Here is a 22,332-nt window from a genome sequence, read left to right on the forward strand (position 1 = left end):
TGAATCTGGCCGTGAAAGTCTTTTACAATACATGATTTAAAGTTGGTTGCTGTTCATACTCAAATCTGGTGGAACTGGTCAGTCCAGATTGGTAACATTGATGTGGGGCTGGGATATTTGTTGTGTCCGGTTTTCAAATTAATTTATTGTTTAAAAGGAAACCCTTGCCTTTTGGAACCTAATAAAACAATTGTCATTACCCTAGAAAGCGTAATACAACAGGTTTCCCAAACAAAAGCCCTGTTTAAATAAGCCCTGATTAAATAACTGGTTTTAATAAATTCCAGAGCAGTAGCAAAAACAATGTCGTGTACCTTACAATCCTATCTCCTTTTTAAGCTATCAGAAGCTTTAGGCTTCTTAATGATTTCTTGCATGGATGAAGTGGCCTCTAGTTCATGAAAGCTTTTGTTGGCATAACAAGGAATTAAGTGATTGGCCAGAAGACGGTTTCAAACAGTAATCTTGAACTGACGCATCTTCCAATGTATGTTACAGTTTATCATGTTTTGGTTACATCTGAAGGGTCTAAGTCAGGGGTCTGCAACCCGCAGCTCTGGGGCCGCATGTGACTCTTTCAGCCTTATACTGCGGCTCCGCGTGGCCTGGAGGTCGGAGAGTAGTGTGGCCGTGTTCCTCCAGCCCAGCACTGAAAGGAAAGGTGAGTGGAGGGGCCAAACCAAGAGGTGGTTCTGTGTGTGAGGGTGCCGCTTTTCGTGTCCCCTCCACTCACCTCTCCTTCCAGCACTGCTCTGGAAGGACACACTCATGCTGCCCTCCAACCCCTGGAGGTCGGAGGGTAGTGTGGGCATGTTCCTCCAGAGCAACCGCTATCCCCCCTCTCCCATCTCTGCAGCCGCCATCCCCCCTCTGCCCCACGGAGCAGGTGGCTACCTGCTCCGTCGGGCAGAGGGGGTTTCCCCGCCCAGCGCCGCTGCCTCCTGCAGTGCGAGAGGCTGTGGCACTGGGCAGGCTGCAGACGCCATCCCCCTCTGCCCCACGGAGCCGGCGCTTCCTGCTTGATCAGGCAGAGGTGGTTTTGCTGCCCGGCGCCTTCACCTCTCAATGCTGAAAGGAAAGATGAGTGGAGGTGCTGAACCGTGTGGAGCCGCCTCTCCAGCTAGGTAGATCTTCAAGGCCGTGTAAAATGAGTCCAAATGGCTCTTTGGGTGGTAAAAGTTGTCGATCCCTGGTCTAAGTTAAAGGATTTAACATTTGTAGTCATGTGGGTTGGGAAAGTTGGCTTATCTCAATGCTAGCTGTAGATAATTTGCATGTTCAATGTGCAAGTTAGTGAAATCTGAGCATTTAGTAATAATTAGACATTTTCCCCTCATATGAAACATGAATAGTAATTCTAAAGATACTGCTGGAGGTTATGTTGATGCTTGTATCTCCATATTCTTGATAGTTTAGCATATTTGTCATTTTTTAAAAACACCACAGCTACTGCTGTTCATTAAAATAATCTACAGTTTGTCTACACGTCCATAAATAGGCACTGCTTGCTACTTGTAGCCTAGTTATCCGTTGATCAAGGATGCTGTGCAAAGCCCCCCGCCCCGCCCCCCCCATCCCTAAGAGTGGCTGGGATAGAAAACAGTTGTAGCACTTGATGCATTCTAGGAACATGTTCTTCATCCCAGTCCTTTGGAAAAGGAAAGAGGACAGGAGAAGAATGGAGATATTGCAAGAATTTTCATTCAGCTGCCTGCTATCACCAATCAGCACATCAGTAGGCTGTGCTGGAGTGAGAGAGGTGATGGGTATTTTCTGTCTCTTATTTAGAATCTGAGGCAAAGTGAAAGCTACTTAGAAAGCTTGTCTCATCCAGAAGCCAGGTGTCCTGAGTGACAGATGTTTCTACTTCATCAACATCTCAACCAACTACGTTTCTGAGTTTAAACAAATGCTGAGTCGAATGACAAGTAAAGGCTATGCAAAGGTTGCCAAAGACCTGGTAAATGATACATGATTTTGAATGTATAATGATTTCTTAAAAGACTTAATGTTGAATTTGATTGCATTAGAAGACTGCCTCATAAAATACGCAGCCTTTGTGTAATTTAATATTAACATTTATCATAGGACAAAATTACTCATGATTAAAACATCTTCAGTTTTAATGTGTAATAAGGATGTAAATTCTGTTTTAAAAACAGAACTAGCAAAATGTTATTTAAATATTTACAAACTTACCATCTGGCTAGCCTACAGGTATTGTGAGGTCTATCCCTGATTTTTGTTAGAAAGTGAACATGTTTGCGTGTTCTTGTGTCAATCTTCTGACACAGATGATTTAACTACCTCTTCCCTCAAATGACCATGATGTTTCAGCCTTGAATGATTGATCCAGTGGTTTTGTGTATATCCACAGTGGATTGCAGTTGTTGTTAGATGTGTTTGTCAAGTTACTCCAGACATCTACACATACCATTTTTCCCACTCAGGAAAGAGGACTGTTACAATTGGCTGCATTACCATCTTTATTATCTTTAAGCATAGCCAGCCTAGGATGTCTGCAAGTAGAATTATAGTTCTGCTTTCTGATGGAGTCAAATCCACTTGACTTTTCAACCCACTGTCAATAGATTATGGGAAGCTTTTCTAAAATACTGTATTAATTTAGCCAATTGACAAGCCATGTGGTTGCCTAAATTGTGATGAAAGGAAGTCTGTAGTAATCTTGCTGATATTTTTAAATCAGTGCAGGCTTTTAAAATATGTGGTCATTCTGATGTTTTCCAGTAGGATGTGACTAAAGATCAAACCAACAGAAATTATTTAACTTATGCACAAATTGTTAGTTTAGTGACATTCCTGTAGGTGGAAGTATTGTCAAATTACTGAAATTCAAATTCTCTTAACTGTAGACTGTTCTCATTTTATATCTCCTTACAAGTGTTTCATGAACTAGTATGCAGTTACTGTGTACATTAGCAGGGCCTGCGTTTGCAAGTGAAAGTCATGCTTGTGGCACAGATATACTCTATCTGCTTTCTATGTAAACTGGGCTCAAGATGAGAATGAGACTGGGATGGACACAACTTATGGGTGGGGCTTCACTTGCTGGTTTGATTTACTCCTTTGCACCTCCCTTTCAAAAGGGGCAGGGAAATGGTGTTAAAACAGCAGTCCAGCGACACTAGGTCTGAAGAACTGAGCTGTGGCCTATAAAAGCTTATTCTGGAATATTTTTTGAAGGTGCCACTGGATTCCTTTTCTAGTCTGCTGCAACAGACTTCTTTGGCTACTCATCTAGAATGTCATTAAAATATGGCCCAATCACAATCTGGAAGGATTGGGCAACAAGTGATATGTTAATTTGGGATAAAATTTAACCATCTAAGTAGCAAAAGTAATTCACTTGGTACATTGGGGGGGGGGATTTTCTATAAATTAACAATCTAGTCCATAAATACTTCAGAGAAACAGTAAGATAAGTGAAGGGTTATTTAGGAGATAAATTAATTTACATTTCACAAAGTCTCAGCTGTCCCTAGTAATGGTACCCCATGTGAGCGCTGGGTTTTCATCACCTTAGTGATGGTCATTTTTCAATTATCTAAGTTCACTTGAGCTAGTTTTCTTCAGTATTTCAAGTGATCACCATAGGTACGATCCAAAGTGGAGCTGATGGCTTTCTCTACCAAGTAGTCAGCTGACTACTCTCCCCAGTAAGTGATATACAAATGCATAGAGTAAAAGAAGTATGAAGCTTTCTCAGATGAATTTGGCACTGAGATTCAGGGAGACACCGAATATTGCTATCATTCCATTCCTCATCTTCCTGCATGTAGTTCAAAAGTTTTCCATAAAGAAAAGTAAACATCACACTTGCGTCAGACATTATTCTTTATTTGTACGTGTTCTTCTAAATACATTACATTGTCAGCACAGGTTGGCTAAGACATACTAATTTTCCAACACTTGCCACAGGTAAAAAGACATTTTACTCAAATCCAATTAAGTTATTTGCAAGTGAAGGATAAACTGCTTCAAGGGTACTACACCCCATCAGAATCTGATGCCCTGAAGAGTAAACCCAATGCATGTAGCTGTGGATAATCTCTCCCAACAAAGAGTAACCATCCCTAAGGCAGAAAGCTATGTTTTGAAAGTTCACTTGCTTTGCACATTCTGTTTCATGATTTCCTTGCAGATCTATCACATGGCACCATGGCATGAACTACCTTACAAAAAAATTATTCAGAGCACATAAAAATGAAATAAACGCCCACAGAATGCATGCAAGGTGATTGTTCTACTGTTTAAATTGTTAGCATTTTTAAAGCTTTTTTTTTGGACTGGCTTTAAATGCTGCACTTTTCTGACATTGTTTTTCAGCTCCATGGCTCTACAGAAAGGGCGGACACAAATCATTTCCAAACTAGCCACACCTGCTAAGGGCAGCTGCTGCAGTAGCTAAGCTGCGTCTCCATCTGAGGAGAGACTGACATTCCCAGTACAATGTTTCACATAAAACAGGCAGTAACAGCACTTTCAGGCTCTTTCAACTGAACAGAAGGAATGCAACGAAGAAGTTTATAAAACACGCTCAGTCCAATGAAGCACGGGTTGTTTTCTTAATGGGTACCTGTGGTTTCTTCCTCTACATGCAGTGCTCTGCTATGTAGCCCACGTTTTTGTGTAAAGCAAACAAGGCCATGTTTTCATGTCAAATACAGGTTATGATGAGTGTGATAGAGGAAAACATTCCATGAGAATCCACCCGCTGAATCTATGAGAATCAAGTCAAATAAAGGAGATAAATTGTCCTCTCCACACTTTATTATGTGTACCAGCCTAGATCAGAAGCAGCACTTCTGTTTTGTCCTCCATCACTATGGTGCAAAACCTTACTATGGAATTAATGGTCAGAATATGTGTCAACTACAGAACACATTAATGGAAGTCAGGCTGATTCTCCACTTTTCACAAAAAGGCTGAATCTCTGTGATTAGTGGAATCCAACAGCAGAATTTCTTCCAAGGGCATTGAACTGGCCAGGTACAAATGCAGCGCTGACCAAGATGGTTCTTTGGTATGGAACAGCAAGGCAGTTTTTAAATATCTGCTCATGAACTGAAATAATGCCCCTCCTAGGCATTAACAGGTGGCTTCGGTTTGGTCAATCCAATTTTGCTGGAAATAAGGACTTGGAAAAAACTATTTTAGTCCTTTCTGTTAATTCAGGGAGGATTCCTTGACTAGCCCCACAGCAATTGGTGAATGATACATGGAGACCCAGTCTCATTTTAAAGCAAGCAGGAGGCAAAATACAGTCAAAGCTGCTTTTAAAAATAAAAAGTCTGGCTTCAGAAAAAAAATCAGAAAAAATTGGGGAACAACTTAATATTTTCTGCATAACAGTATTACTACCCCTTTCATGACAGTGTCAGTCACTTGTTTCCTGTTTAAGCCACGTACTTCCAATAGAAGGCTAAAGCTTAAGGCCTGGAGTGAAAAGTAGACAAGGCTGAAGAGCACCTGATTGGACAGAGGCCACGTTAATGTGAAGCCTCCACAAAGAGCAGAATAAGTTTTAGTTACCTTTTGGGGGGAAACCTTAGCTGGTGCCATGCACTGCAATGTGACTGAGAGCCACCCTACAAGATAGGCATTCCACACTGCTCACCCTCTGACACGAAGTAGGATGGGAATCCGACAGAGTATTGAGGCAACGCTCCCTCTTTCACTTCTCATTTATCAGCAGCCACTCTGTGCATCCAGCTCCAGCAAACAACTTTAAGGTATGTTGTCAGCAGCAGCAAAGTTCTTTTCACTGCGTTTTAAGGACATCTCCCACAAATACATCTACCAAAGCACTGCAAGTTACAAGTGGTACACACAACAATTGACAATATCAGCAGTTCTACACCATCCTTCACCTTTACATTGTTGGGTATGGGAAAGAGGATACACGCTAACACATGCATCTTTCTGATCATTATTCCCTGCATATGTGCATTCATCTGAAAATCACCATCATCACATTTTGATTAAAAAAAACTGTACATTACAGCAAGAACCAGTCAAATATTAACAGACATTGCATGCAGAAAGTGTAATGATCAGAGCCTGGGGATTATTTTATTTATTTATGTTTACGTTAACCGCAAGACAAGACATTACTGAAAGACCTTTCTTTGCTTAGGAGACAAATAAACTAACCTGCATAAGCTTCAGATGGCACCCACTGTACTGGTTTGACATAAAAATGCTTACTTTTAATACAGCAAACTGCAAAAGAGCAAGCAACATTAAAAACACATTCCTTTATTAAATTAAAAAAAAGTTTCCAAGGCAACATTATTCAGATCACTATATCACAGTCCCCAGTAATATCAAGCTGCGCAAGGGATGGGATGAAGAAACGTCTCTTTCAGTTTTAGGTGCTTTTCTTTTCCTCTCCCAGTAGATTTATTGTTGCTTTCTTGACTGAAATAGAAAAGAAAATCCATAATGTTTTAGTATCAATAAGGACTGCTACATAAACTCAAGCTATTATACAACTGATATGAGCAGAAAGGAAAGTTGTATGAGCCAGCACCATTTTTTTAACAGAGATCATGAGAAGATGAACACCTACATGCTTGTGTGTGTGAAGTGCCATAAAGTTGTAGTTAATGTATTAAGGCAACTCCATGGGGTTTTTAAAACAAGAGACTTCAGAGACAGTTTGCCTTCGCTTGTCTCTGCATAGCAAACTTGGACTCCCTTGGTGGTCTTTCATCCAAGTACTTAAACAAGGCTGACCCTGGTTAGGTTCCAAGATTGGGCTACTTTGGACCATCCAGGTCAGGGCACCATGTTTAGACACCAAATTTCAAAGCAGTTGGGTAACCAAGCTCCTGGAGTTCTGCCATTTCAAAGGGTTAGTATATTATCTTTTTAAAAAAATTCTGTCCAACATTTAAAATTCTGCACCAAGAGCAGCTGACTTCTGTAAACTGCATCAAGAGCAATTGTTGCCTTAAACCGGACAGCAAGTCTGGTAGGAGTTAAAAGTCCCAAGGATGTGAGATCTCAAGAATGGAGAACATAAAGTATGCAGATAAGCTACAAATGGGGCTCCGGCTCTAAGAAGAGATAAGGAAAATTAACCATAGCAAATGTTTAATGACCTTGCTGTGGAAAAGTCTCACATTCAATTAGATGGAGTGCTGACCAAGGTCTCATTTGCATGGTAAAACGCACACCTCCAAAACCTGTTTTACTACCCCCACCCACAGTCATGGAATGCATGATGTCACCTGAAAGGGGCTTCACCTGTTTTCATGTGTAAAAGAATGGCTCAAAGGGATGTACTGACTGATATAAGAATGATTGACAGGTATTGGAGCATATTACCCTTTATCTTTGTTTCTGCCTTTTGCAAGTGGCTTCTTTGGACAACAACCAAATAAAGTGGATTATCCGTCTCACCCCTGGCATATGTCTCATTGCTCCTCCCCCTTTAACACACCAGTTACAGGAGTGGGGGGAAAAAGATGTCACTTTCTGCATGGTACAAGAGGTATACTTTGAAAACTGAGATTACAAAGATCTAGAGCAGCCTCTTCTGAGAACTATCTGAGATAAAGTGCACCATTCACTTCAGCCTTTCTGTCCAAAAGCCATCAAGTAAAATACTATTGTCGGGGGGAAAAAAGACTTGAAGAAAGTTGTACCTTTGTGCCCCTTCTCACCTTCTTTAGTAATTGTATCTGCTGTATCTGAAGCTTTGTCTTTCAGATCCTTCACTACACCATCCAGCTTCTTCTCATGCTTCAGGAAGATAGGGCGGATAATTCGGTGGTACAGGAACTCTGCTCCATTTGAGGGACTTGGGGCCATGCACCATATCAGGAAACCGCACTGCACAAAACAGAGATCAAAGGCTGTGATCCTGCCAACCAGCAGAGGCACACCAGATGCCTCAGGCAGTCTATTTTAGTACCACCTGTTGCAAAGCTTAAGATCAAGATAATCCATGAAGTTTTGAAAGAACATGTGAAATCAATCAAATTTCTTCCATTAGCCCCTTTTCTCATTGGACAAGGTGCTGCTTTTCTAGGGCAACAGCGACAGCAATTCAGAAAAATACCCCATGCACATCCATTTTTCAATTAAGGTATGTGATTAACCAAGAGTACATAACTCAGAGTGTTATAAGTAGGTGCTGTTTTAGTTAACATTCTATGGCCACAGCAGACTGATGGACAGTTGAGAAAAGTGGGTGGTTTTGTTTGGTTGGTGGAGGCTCTTTTAGAAGATTCTGAACTGGTGCTGCTTTCATATCTTCTTCCAGGAAAGGAAGGAAAGTGACAGAAATTATAACACATTTATTTAGATGCTTTAGTGATTATAGTTGATTGTGAATATCCTTGTGGATGTGGACAAACCACAGACTTTAAACTGAAATTCTGCTGATATCTGCTTTATCCAGGAGTGAATCAACATTAGCCTGTTGATATGAATGTGAAGTGCTACCTATCTGGAAGCAGAGAAAAAAGCCCTCCCCTCATAGCCTACAGCATCTTAAGAAAGCCTGGATGGCCAAATAAAAAAGGGGACAAATTGCAGCATTAGAATAAAATGGACAAAATGAAGACTATGTTGTTAAATATTAATGGTCTAAATTCTTATCCCAAGTGAACAAAGACATTCAATTTATTTAAAAAAACTTTTAATAAAACTTGAACACCACTAATGCATAAAGAAGGCAATGATCCAACATTACCACAGTCTTATAGACCTATCTAATTATTGAATGCTAACTATAAACTTTTTACCTCTGTAATGTCAGAGAGAGGAAGTATATAACAATATTAATTCATACAGACCAGATGGGAGATTTACGTGTGGGTATGCTTTAGAGAGAACATGTTTATGCAAATGAAAAGACTTGTTTGATGAAAACCCCTAACAAGTATTAAAACTGTTATCAGATAGTAATTTCCAAGGTTTTAACAGCAGGATCCACTACTGTCTTTAGATGCATGATTCACACTTACACACTGAATCTAGAAAGCTGTTTATCAAGATGACATTTGGTGCACAGAGAGAGACAGAGTCCTCTAAAGAGTGATCTGATAATCACTTGGAATTTCCAGTTGCATATAGTTTTTTTCTGGGGTATAACGAGAGCCAACAAACCTTCATCATGTAGTAGAAAGGGAACCAGGAGAGAAAGATGTCGGCGAAAAATTCTCCTATGCTGAAGATGCCATACACCACCCAATAGGTCAGCCACTGTGTGTCATCCTCTTTGTTAGGACTTTCAATGGCCTTGATGCTGAAAGAAAAAGGAGTCATGTTAGTTATCACCCCCTTCCACCTACAGAATTCTAGGCAGCAGTTATGCACATGAAATTAATGAGCGTGAGTGAAATGCTGTCAAGTTGCAGCCAACTTGTGGTGATCCCAGCAAGGGGCTTTCAAGGCAAGTGAGAAGCAGAGGTGGTTTGCCACTGCCGCCTTCTGCAGAGGCTTCCTTGGTGGTCTCCAAGTACCAACCCTGGGGAGTTTCTGAGATCTGATGAGATCCAGCTAAGCCAGGCTGCCTTCCCTCCCTGTGAGATGAATACATGTATAAATAAGCAGATATTCCCACTTGAATATTTCAAAGTCTACACTTTAAGAACACTTTAAAAAAAAGATGAGACTGAAAGGCTTAAAATCATAGCCTACCATTTTAGTAACCAGAAAGAATTTAAAAATGGGCCACAAATTGCTGATGCTGCAACATCATATCATAATGATTCCTCTGCTGAAATTTACTGTTGGTATCCCCAAATTAACAAGATCTACAGGCAGGGCAGAAAGTATTCCTTCTGTATACAATATTTTCAGTAATTTTCCTGGGATCTATTTTGGTCTCAGGTAATCGCATGGAAGGGTTCTAGTCTCAGAACTCATATGCCACAACAACTCTTATAGGATTTGGTTGCTATTGTCACAAAAGACTAACATCTGGATCTATTTGCATAGATGAGGGAAGGGATTGCTTCCCTGTCATAGGCTGGAGATAAGACTATGGTCACAACATATTGTATTCACCAGTGCAGCTATCCTGATGCTCAGGATCAGATAGAAAGGCTATAAATATTCCTCAGTGCATTTACTTCAAAGTAAGTTCCAGTGATATCACTAATGTTTACACTGCAATGATAAGCGAATTATTTAATGAGGCCTCGTTTAATGAGGCTACATTCCTCAAACCTCATTAGGAATCTATGAAGTTTCCTTATAGTGAGTTTAATCACTGGTTCATCAAGGCCTGTATTGTTACGCATAGTGGAGACATAGTCTCTCAATAATGTGGGGAATATTAATTTAGAGCAGACTGCTTATTAATGTTGAAAAAGGCTGGGTAAGGAATCTTTAGCACCAGTGCATTTGTCTACTCTGATTGACAGTCAAAAAAATGCTGGAGATGGAAACTTAAGACTTTCTGCAGATAAAGCGCATTGTTTTACAGCATCATGGCGACAACACAAAAGGAGCCCCAGTGAGAACTTACCCTTCCTTCCACGATACAAGGACATTAAGATATCCGAGACAGCCACACCCATTCAAGTGTCATACCCATTCATTCTCAGTGATGTTCATTCTCCTTTTATGTCAAAGCCAAAGCAGCAAACACACACTGCCAGAAAGCACGTAATCACTCGCTACTGTTAGCATATATTTCAGAGAGAATCCCAGTGCAAAAACAAAAATAGTTTCTACCATAATTCTCATCATGTGATCAAGAATGCAAGGAAAGGGGATTCAAACACAACAGACTGGGGAAAAATCAATACCTCTGATTTAGCATTACACATATTAGTATTACACATATTAACTTTTACATTAAATGTTTGAAGAGGACTCAATTTAAGTAAATGTGTTAAGACTAACTACATATTGGCAATGTTTCTTAAGATATTTGCTGACAAGTGTAGGATTTATTAGGAAATTCAACAATTCTTGGCCATTCCTTCTGGACACATTTTATGATTCTGGATAGCCATCACTCAGCTATCCTGTCCTCAAAGCACTACTAAAGGTGATAAGAATCCCTGCTCAACTGATAGGCATATGTTGAAAGGGTTCAGAGACCAGAAAGGTGGGTAGAGTGTCACTTGTCTGCCCCTTTGGGAGACAAGCAGCATGTGTCTTCAGGTAGTGCAGCTGCAACTACACAACCATCAGAGCTGGAAAGAGTCATAGTGGCACATACATGTCCCTTTCTGTATCTTAAGGGACACCTCATTCAGCTACCTTCAACCAGTGCAGAACTACTAAAGGGCATGCAGATTTGGGCCTTCAGTTCTAAGTGATTTCACAAGGCAGAAAAACCAATATGTGGGAGGACTCAGATCTACTGACTTTGTTTTCATTCTGGTGAGTGCTCAGAAACAGTTATTTCTTCTAAAGTGATGTCAGCTTTCTGAAAAGTGAGGCTGCTAGATCAAAGTGCTTCTTCAGGCAAACTGCCATAAGCCTTGCCAAGACTCAGCTGCCAGTGATGAACTCCTTTATCACCACACTAAGCAGGAGATGGCTAGGTCAGGGTTCATGGCGTATTAAAAAATCGACTTTCTAAATCTGCTACCTAGTTTATTAAAAGTACAGGAAATTGTGCATTTAATGATGCTCCCAAGCCTTTTTCTGCCATACTCTGCTTCCTGCGGCACTGACTCATTAGACTGTAAGGCTTTAGCAGGTCTTGTCTTGTATTTTACATTTTTGTTCAAGGGTTATATGGTTCTGTGTAGAGCCACAGGGCAAGAAGACATGCACCCACATCTGAGTACACAGGACCTATGTTACAGTGGGATTCACAGAACTCACTCATAAGGTACAAGTGAACCCTGTGTCTCCTTACAATGCTGATGGCGTGCATTTGCAAGGGAAAACTGGCGACAGGAAGAAACGTTTATTATCGCTTCCCACACTTCTCCCTTATGAGCACCCTCCCACACACACTTCTGAACAGTTCCCCACCCACCCCCCACACTCCCCAGAGTTCACGTGGTATCTCAAGGCAGAGAGAGAGACCCAAAGAGAAGACTGGAAGGCCTCTTGCAAGGAAGGAGAGGATGAGGGTGTGCCACTTGTGTTTGGCTTTTTCTAACCAACTGGGATTTGTTTTCATTACTCACATCCACATTAGAGAAGGGTCTGGATTTGTGTTCACTTTATATTTTTCAAGACCCAGGTAACAAGTGGGTCTGGAATCTTGTACAGTGAATATTAAGTGTGGGTGCATCTTTATTTTTGATTCCTTGCCTTCTGGTGGGAAAAATGTGCTGAAGGGGGATTGAATGGGGTGAGAGATGATGCCATGATTCATAATGTGTGGAGTAGGGGAAGATATGGCAGTGGGACAAAAGATAGAAGACACCTGCATGCTGTTCCCTTTCTGCTGATCTTGACCTTAAAAGCCTTACATGGTTTGGGACAGTACCTAAAGAACCCGCTACTCCCTTATGAATCTATCTGACCACTATAGTCATCTTCAGAAACAACGCTTTGGGTGCCTTTAGCCTTCTGAGATTAGGTGGGTGGCGAATCGGGAGAGGGCCTTCTCAAGCATGGCACGAAAGCTCTGGAACTCTTTCCCCAGGGAGATCAGTCTGTCCCCTTTGTTACCATCTTCCACCAAGTGGTGACGATTTTTGTTTCGTCTGGTATAACTATCCAGCCATATTAAAATTAGTATTTAAAAATTACAAATGTTAATTAATAATTTGATCTCTCAGAACATTAAGGTATCTTTAGATTGGAAGGCACAGGACTGACTGCAGAGCAAGCCATGCTAACTGCAATATGATACAGTATGCTATAACTGTGGGGGCTTATTTTAAATCTCAGGGGCTTAGTTACATGACAGGAATGTTTATAAGGTTGCAAAGAGTGCCTGCAGACATTTTGAAGGCTTCTAGCTCAATGAATCACAGCCTTAGGGAGGGATGATCATTTCCCTCAGGGGTCATTTTTATTCTAATTAGAAGGTTGGTTTAATAAAGTTTCCATATCCACAACAAAAAGCAGTTGAACTGCCCTTTGTACTCTCTACTTGCCTGCAGTATAGATGAGGAAACCTAAATATGCTTTGTCTGTCTAGAAAAGCAGGAACCAGCTTCAGCCAGCTGTCTGGGGAAGTCTAGCATAGGATTGCCAATAGGCCAGAAGAAAAATGTCCTGCCCCTTTTTGTAGAGGCTTAATGGAATGGAATTTACCAGGTAATGTCATTTATCACCATACCATGAAAAGCTTCAGTGGTCCATTTATGTATATTAAGCTTCCATTGAAGTGACCTCTTTCTCCAGGCCTGTTGGCAACCCTAGCCATGAAAAGGTTGCCAACCCCCACCAGTCCATGTACTTCTGCAGGCAGAAGCTGCTTGGCACTGCAATGTGAAGAGAGCCGTTTCTGTCTCCACAACAGATGCTACCAACTCACTCCACCAGGGATGGCAGAGGGCTCTCTGTACCAGGAGGACTTGCCACAGCCAGAAAAATAGAAGATTCTACCATCACCACCTGTTTCTATAACAAGCTCAATAAAAGACTAACAACGCTGAGAAGTTCCAGAGCTTAATACGAAGTACACAATGTTACCCAAAGCAGCTGTACCATTCCAAGTCCATGTATTGTTACATACTTTAAGATCAACGAAGAATTCATTCTTCCCAAATGCTCTGGCCTATTTATTTATTTTTCTGTATTAAAAGATAAGAACATTTATATGCTTTGTCCCTTTATGTACTACATGACCCTTCAAATATGTTTGACTTTATCTAATCATTTAAGGAGGATACAATACTAATTTTAAAAAATCAGATAAGCCATGGGAAGAGATTTTTCATGAAACTTTGAAAACCACAAAGGTAAACCAGATCCATCTTAAATGGCATCCTAAAGGCATAGATTTCCCATCATAATTCTCCTCCCATCCTCATAGTTATTCCATGTTAAACAATTTAATCACTACCACAAGTACTTCTACACAGTACAGGACTAATTATGATGGAATATATTTATTTTGCACAGGAGGTTCCTGCCAGTCCTAGCCCACAGCTCTAGAGCAAAACCTGAACAATAATTTGTGAGCAAATAAGGCAGAGTGTGGCAGAGGACCACCTATCACTCAGACTCGCTGCCCTCTTTGGTTACACAGATCAGCTGAGCAGCAGGTGGTATTAAAACAGCTGCCTTCAGACTGGTTCTCTCTTCCATCTGGGATGTGGCTGTGCTGTGAGAAGGGAGGCACAGAGTAATTTCAAATACTTACCCGGGGGTGGGGGTGGGGGTGGGGGTGGGGGGGGGGGGGGTGGGGGGGGGGAGGCACAGCTCTCACAAACGATTATAATGAGTCAGAAAAACAGCAACATAAGACTTGCCATTGCACTGCTTCAGTAGCAAAGCAAGGGCCTGTCCTCTTCTACCATGAGCAGAAGGTCCATTTGAAGGCAGAATCACCAGCTGTGGGCAGAAAATGCCTGTGCATTTTCTCACACAGCAGAGCCAACACAGCATAGCAGCTAAAACAGGTAAGTATACTTCCTACAACCTTCTGCTGCAGAGGAAACAAACATCACTGCAACTTCCCAGCAACCTACCTTTTTCAGTCTTTAAAAGACAACAATAAAAAAGCACCCTCTCTTAAAGCTGCACCTCAAAACTGGCCTTCTCAAACAGGATCAATTACTCAATTACTTCCAGAAAGGGAAAAAACAGTAATTACAATGGGCAAGACCCTGATAAACCTAAACTTCCTGGAGACCAAGCTTCAAATCTTTAGGAAGACGCCTATTTCGTGTCCTGTATGTTGTTGTTTTTTAAAGAAAACTTGGCCATGTGCTTTAATGTCTTACATGCAATAGAGATTTCAGTGACTTTTCACCAGAGATTGAAGAACATTGCTGCCCCCCGCCCCCCGCAACTATTCCCTGTTCAGGGTAAAGATGTCAGGAAATTTGTGAATTCATCCGCCATTTCCTGGACCATCTTTGTTCTAGAATGCCCTGCTTGGTCCTTGTGCCTTGGGGACAGAACTAGGTAGGCACGAGGACCCAGAGCATTCTAGAACAAAGATGGTCCAGGAAATGGTGGATGAATTCACAAATCTCCTGTCACCTTTATCCTGAACAGCATAACTGATGTGTCTTACTATTCCTAGGCTGACAGTTTACAAGCTATGTTCTATGCACACTTGATTTTAATCAAAAAGTTGAGAAGCTATATTCACATTCTTAGCAACCTGAAAATATAAAACTGTTTCCTGCCAATTTATCATCACATTTAAACCACTTCCTATCACTTCAAGCAACATTCCAGCAATGGCAGCCAGTCTTAATATACAAGTTAAGAATCAAATAAAATCTTGCAGAATTTTTTACTTTTTTTAAAAACAAAAGCAGCATTGACGCAAGCTTAAAAACTTGTTAGGGCAGCACCCTCTGCCCAGCATCTGCAAGGCAGAGGAAAAAACAAGCTGTATATCAATTTACAGGAATTCAATCCAATTGTTTTTATGATGTATTTTACAGATAGAAACTCTTTGTGACTTCTAATAGTGAGTTCTTACACACAACATAAGTGAGTTTCCTCAGCTCTGTTGCACAAACAGATCAGTTATTCTGTGCATGCAATGTTATTATACGTAGAAGACTAGTGCTGGACTGATAGGTGCCTCAGCAAAAGCAGTATTATCAAGTTCACGTCACAGAAGCTATGATAGTCCATACCAACCACAGCAGCCACAGTGACTTGACTGCACTATGAAGGAGACACTCACTTCACTCTGTCTTTTACAGCAATTCCTATTCGAAACAGGTTCTTTTGCTACTACTGCTGTGCCATCCCAACAAGCGTTACAACCTTCTAAACCTATTGGTTTCAATAGAAGGCCATTACTCTTACTTAGGATGGGATTGGGTTTACCAAGGACTTAAATGCTGACATTCTCTAGTTTCTATTGTACTCTTACCGGGGGGGGGGGGGGGGGGTGTCCAGCCATAAAGGCAGACAGCCACTCAAACTGAGAAGGCTCATAAAATATCTCATAGGAACGATGATTTGGGGGATGGAAAAAGTAAATACATTGGCTTGATGTCGACACGCCCACACTGATAGAATGACAAACAGACAGAGAGACAGATGGATCCATACATAGCCTATGAGTGAAACTATGTAGTGGTGGCAAGAAAACATGCTATGACAAATGTCGCCAGCATGCCATCACAACACATAATCTTTGAATAAGCCTTTATCTACTGGAGCAGTCTGTTCTGCATAGTGTACTCTCCTGCTTGTCTCTGTGTGGGGGGATATGGTTCCAATCATAATTCAGATTTGCCACATGTACGAACCCCCAGCTGAGAAAGGATCTTGGAAGGAAAGATTGGTGGCTGGAGGCAGCCAGCTTGTGCTTAGGCCCCCACAAAGTTTATGGATAGTCACTTGAGAAGTAGAAAAAATGAAACAAGAAACATGTATGTGCCTCCACCAAACATCAACCGGGAAAATTTACTGGTGGTCCCCGGCCCCTCAATGATACGGCTGGCCTCCACCCGGGCCAGGACCTTTACGGCCCTGGCCCCAGCCTGGTGGAACACTCTCCCACCATCTGTCCGGGCCCTGCGGGATCTTGGAGAGTTCCGCAGGGCCTGTAAGACCGAATTGTTCCACCGGGCCTTCGGGGAGGCCGGCCGCTGATAGTGTGCGCCCCTCCTGCCCCTCCCTATTACCACTCTGGGAGCTACAACATCTATACCGCCCCTCTCTTCGGGAGGGGGTTCTTATTGTTAGTTTAATACTGGACGCCATATGGTTTATGGTTTATACGAAACGCTGTAATTTTATGTAATTTTATGTAATTTCTATATTTAATAATGCTATTGATTTTAAATGATATTGTTATTGTCATATTGTTGATAATTCTTGTTGTTCACCGCCCAGAGCCCTTAGGGGATGGGGCGGTTTTATAAATACAATTATAAATAAATAAATAAAAGGCAGACAGTTGCCCACCCCCTGGTGAGCCTTATACATTTCACATTAGCCCAGCAGTCTATTGGTAGTCGCTCGTGGCAGAAGCAAAAAAATAAATTAAAATAAGAGATTCCCTGCCGAATCCCTCAAACTGGTATTGGCAGCAAAATGGAGAAAGATGACAGGGAGAGGGCCGGGCTGCAAAGTAGGACAGTGGGAGGACAATAGGGAGGAATGGCTCCTTTGTGGGAAGCAAAAATTCAGGGAGGGAGGAGGGCATGCCAAAAACGCTTGGCACAATGTGTTCATGGGGGGAAAAAGGTTGGGTTTTCCCCACATTCAGAAACTCTAGGGATTCTCCTTCAGGAAGCACAGTAGCTTTGGAACAGTTACATAATTGAAAATCTAACCCAGAGAATATATTGGATCAGTTGCATAATTGAAAATCTAACACGAAGGGAAATTCTGTTTGAGGCAAGGCCCTGCACAACTGGCCTAAATGAAGAAAATGGAGGGAAGGTTCACCTCTGTTCATTTAAGTGCTTGGCTTGTCCTCAAACATCTTCCAGTGGAAGACCCCCCACTGTGGACCACATGGCAGCGTTCTTCACATGAGTATGCAGACTGCAGCAAAGCACGCAGCCAGACTGTTTACATATGTTGGTACTGCTGGGCTGAATCAGCACCTCTGCACTAGTACTGCAACCAAGATTTTTATGATGGGCTGGCACCTTCTCAAGCTGCCTGAATCACAAGAAATTTCTGTAGATGCTTCTAAACAATCCACATGTGGATGCTAAATCAAACAGCAATTTCGTACAAGTCCCAGCTGTGAGTTTTCCAGCTGGACTAACAGTCCCAAAGTGCTTGTGTAGGCACCTGCATCATGTGTAAATCAGCCCCTCCTGTGATTCCGGTCTTGCAGTCATCTTGTTTTGTAGAGCCTTCTACCTTTTTACATATTGCTGCTTTCATCCTTGTTCCTAAGAACATTTACTGAACTATTTTTATTAATATTATTCAGAGCTGCAAGTACAAGAATGCATGAGCTTCACAAACACAGTTAAAAAACATATAAACAGGAACACTTTTGAAACCACTAGCATGGCTTAAAACATATCTGTAATACAGCATGAGCTATAATGAGGAAACATTTCATTGGGCCATTTGGGACAAGGGAGGAGAGCATCACTTTACACTTTGTTAGTTGCATTATACAAAGTAACTCAACTGAACACTTTAGGAAGGTGCAAACATGGCCCAACTCTATGTCAAGGGTGAGACTGTGGCCCCTTCCGGACATGCAGAATAATGCACTTTCAATCCAATTTCAATGCTCTTTGCAGCCAGATTTTACTGTGCCAAATAGCAAAATCCACTTGCAAACAATTGTGAAAGTGGATTGAAAATGCATTATCCTGCATGTGCAGAAGGGGCCTTGGTTGCCATCAGTGGATGCAGCTGCTGCTGGATCCACTGTTGGACCTTGGGGCTAGTGTAGCTTCAGAATGGAGAGAAAAGGGTTCATGATTAATGTTTTCTTCCTGCTCTTTCTCTCAGCAGGCACCTGCAGCTTAGAGAGACCCCCATCTCCAACCTCTACAGAGCGCAATGCTATTTCCTTTTAAATACTTACCAAAACCACAAACACTCAACAAGAGGATATGACTTCTAGCCAGAGGCGTGAGCCCCACAGGAATTCAAGGTCAAAATGCCCAATAATGCAATCTTCAGGAAGCCCTGTCTCCCATCAGATATTGAGTAAATGCCCGTGCCCATAACTGGTCATGTCATTACTTCCAGATCTGCCCAGCTGATGATTTATTTCTGCACATGCCTCACTTGTCCTCAAATTGACCATCTCACTCTCCCGCCAGCACTGGATGGAACTTGCCATGGCACCTGACTCCAGGCATGGGGGTATGTCTAGGTTTGGGCTTGATGCCAATTAATATAAAAATCAGCTAACAACTAAGATAGGAGACAGGAAGAGAAACCTCAGACATAGGCATTAATAAGACTGATGCATTTCTAAATGTACTATTTCATCACAATATGCACAATGACTGGACACTGAATGTGAGAACTGTTTTCAGAGAAATTTTGTTTGAAGTACTTTGACAATTCTGTCCACACTGTCAGATCTGAGATGGCATATTCACACATGCAAATGACACTGCAGTCAACAAAACATAAATATATAGAAAACGTTCATGCTGATTATAGGAACTGGATGCTTTCATGGACAAAATACAATCAGGACAAAGGTTGCCAAACTGCATGTTAGGATGTCACAATACTGCAGCTTACCAAGGAATGGGTAGAGTTACATCACACAGATACTCAGTATGGAGCAATGATTGTTCATTCAAGATACCACATATACTAGCAGCATGTGGAATTCAAGATCCAAACAGTTCCTTTATTCAGAACTGCGGCTTCAGATAGCTCAGGAACTGGCAATTCCTATCAGTTTTCGTCAGCATGGCCACTGGCCATGCTGGTAGGGCTGATGGGAATTGTAGTTCCTGAACATCTGGAGCCCAGGTTCCCTGCACCCCTGCTTTTACACCATGTTAAGCAGAATCGCGTTTTCCACGGCACTCTATCAGCATGGCCAGCATGGCCATGCTGGTAGGGGCTGATGGGAATTGTAGTTCCTGAACATCTGGAGAGCTGCAGGTTCCCTACCCCTGATCTAGCATATCAGTCACCCAGATTTAAAGTTTTCATGATACTTACTCAATGCAGTGTTCCTTCATTTCACAGTAATGTCCTTCGAGTAAAACTTGAGAGACTTTTTACTGTATAAGGCGTGGCTCTCATCCTAATACATACCAGCTGTTACCAGCTGCCAGCCTTTAGTCAAGATTCCATATGAACAAAAGCCTCATATCTCAAGAGCCTTTACAGGATTCTGTTCTAACGGGCCGAAAGGTACAGGTAAACAACAATTTCACCAAAGCTGAGTATCCGTAACATTTTTTCCTTCTGTAATCAAGAGATCTTGAAATTACATAGCTCTGTTCTAATGCCAATAAAGGTTATTGTGTGACATAGCTCTGTTAAGTCAGATGTGCACGATGATTGTGCATATACTCAACATATCCTCTGGGCCATTCCAAAGTGGAACAACTTTCTGGCAGGAAAGATCCCTAACTATCAGACAATAAATACAACCTTTTCCTAAGACCTGCCTGCTTCTCTCTGGGTTCTTTCCCACATTTATGAACTGAGAATTTGCCATAAGGCTCATGGTGTAAGATCAGTATCCTGAGCAGAAGGTCCTCCTGAGTGCCAAGTTCTAAGGATGCCAAAATCTATCCCAAGAGAGATTTGCCATGTTTTGACATTGCTTTAAGATTAAACCTAACAGTCCAGCCCTACCCAATGAGATTGTTTGGCAGCCACTATAAATACAAAAAGCCCCAAATGTGAGATTTCTTTCTAGCACACTGCCCACTCCCTCCACAGTGATCTGCTTCTACAGCAGCTCCCAGCATGCAGCAAGAGAAAGAACACTTACGAGATGTATGCAGGGTAAGCAAAGCCGATCAGGTTACAGAGCAGGGACGCTCCATGGCCGATTACCAAATAGATGGCCAGCACACCAATAATGGCTGTTCCAAAAGAAAGCAATAAATCAGTCAATGGGGAAGGGAGGCCTGAATGCAAAAACACAGATTACTTAAGACAGAGCCTAGTTGGACATGTCTTAATTGTAGAAGAGAGAACAGAAGAAAGAAAACTATCTTCCACAAAGCTCAGAAAGCCCACATAACAGCAAAAAGAAAGAGATGAGGCACCATGTCCAGTTCATTTCCAGGCAAGTCTGTTGCATGCTAGTTGAGGGTGGGGAAACAGAGCAGGGCTAACCTGTGGTACTGAAGGGGTACATGGCTCATCACTGGGGCAAAGAAAGCCCTGAGCACAGCCCAGCCACGTTATCCAGCGAGAGCCACTCTTTTTGGGACCAAATCCGGATTCCCTTCAGGCCACAGAAGAAGGGAGGCTCCTTTCATCTGTCTGACTTGCTTATACGAGCGTGTGTATGTGTGTGTGTGCGTGTTTAAAGGAGGTGCCTCACAACAGGACTCAAGAAGTGTGGCCAGCTGGAAGCGACTCCACGCAGCAAAAGAGGGGAAGGCATCGGCCTGCTGAAACCAGAGCCCTGCTGCTGCTGCTGCTCGACATTCAGCCCGAGGGGATGAGCGACCACTTGCCACATCCTCCACTTGCCCATATGTGTGTTTAGCTATAAACATCAAACGAAAGAGGCAGGAGCCGCTTCCTGGGATATTAAAAATTGGGGTGGGGGTGGGGGTGGGGGAGGGGGGCAGTGGGTTTCACGCTGTCATGTCAGAAGGGGAAACTCAACCCTCCCCCCTCCCCCAAGGGTTGAAGGGCCTCTTTTTGAGAGTGCGGGCCCGTTATCGCAGGCTGTCTCGGCCTCCTAACCAATCAGGGGTCCCGCCGCGCCTCAGAAACCCTCCCCCTCCGGGATCCATTTCGCGACCATCTCTGAGGCCGAAAGGGAAGAGGAAGGGCGGGCGGGGCTCACCGAGGGCGATGTATAACCTGTTCACCCCAGTCCTGCTCTCGATCTTCTCCAGCACGTCTGTCAGGCAGTTCTTCTCTTTCAGGAACTTGTCGAATCTCTCCCTCACGGACGCGGCCATGGCGAGGTCCACCCCGGGGCGCCTCGACTCTGCGTAATGATGGCCGGAGTGGAAACGCACAAGCGGGGCCGACGTCTCCGGCTGCTTCCACCGCCCTGCGCCCAACCCGGACCTGGCTCAGCTGGGGGAGGGGGGGAGGGAGGGGAGGGAAGCGTCACGAGCAGCAGCAACATCACGGGAGACGTGCGCGCGCTCGGCGTCAGGGCCGCGCTTTCCTGCGAAGAGGGCGCGCCGGGTAGATCTCCTATAACAGTGGTGGCGAACCTATGGCACGGGTGCCAGAGGTGGCACTCAGAGCCCTCTCTGTGGGCACGCACAAACAGAGTTGACCCCCCCCCCCCGCACGCACACATGTAGGCTGGCCTGGGCCGCTGGGCTCAATTATTAGCATTAAACCTAAGACCTAGTTTTGGGGAAGCAGTGTAAGTAACCCTGTTAAGTGCTGTTCAACCCCACTGATTTTCATGCGAAGAACTAAAGCGCGATCCTTTACCTGGGAGTAAGTTTGGTTGCTGGCAATGGGGCTTGCTTCTGAGTAAACCCCCCTAGGGTCGTGATTCACCTGTTGGAAGAGTTGCATGGTTGCTTCAAAGCAAAGCCACCAACTACCACCAAGCTTACTCCCGAGTAATGCACGCCTCGGAGCCAACTGTTTTTTCTAAACTAAAACCTCAGTATTCAG

At 42.9% G+C, this 22,332-nt stretch overlaps 1 protein-coding gene across 1 annotated transcript; it reads right to left on the reverse strand.

Moving 5' to 3' along the window:
* Positions 1-3,842: 3,842 nt before the first annotated feature.
* Positions 3,843-21,796, reverse strand: REEP5 (receptor accessory protein 5). The gene is made up of 5 exons (XM_048504718.1): positions 21,533-21,796; positions 20,498-20,591; positions 9,142-9,280; positions 7,692-7,860; positions 3,843-6,441 (listed from the first exon to the last, which is right to left on the reverse strand). The coding sequence occupies exons 1-5, from the start codon at positions 21,648-21,650 to the stop codon at positions 6,392-6,394; spliced, it is 570 nt and encodes a 189-aa protein (XP_048360675.1). The 5' UTR covers positions 21,651-21,796; the 3' UTR covers positions 3,843-6,391.
* Between the last annotated feature and the right edge of the window lie 536 nt (positions 21,797-22,332).

The sequence above is a fragment of the Sphaerodactylus townsendi genome, linkage group LG07 (genome assembly GCF_021028975.2).
Source record: "Sphaerodactylus townsendi isolate TG3544 linkage group LG07, MPM_Stown_v2.3, whole genome shotgun sequence".
NCBI lineage: Eukaryota > Metazoa > Chordata > Lepidosauria > Squamata > Sphaerodactylidae > Sphaerodactylus > Sphaerodactylus townsendi.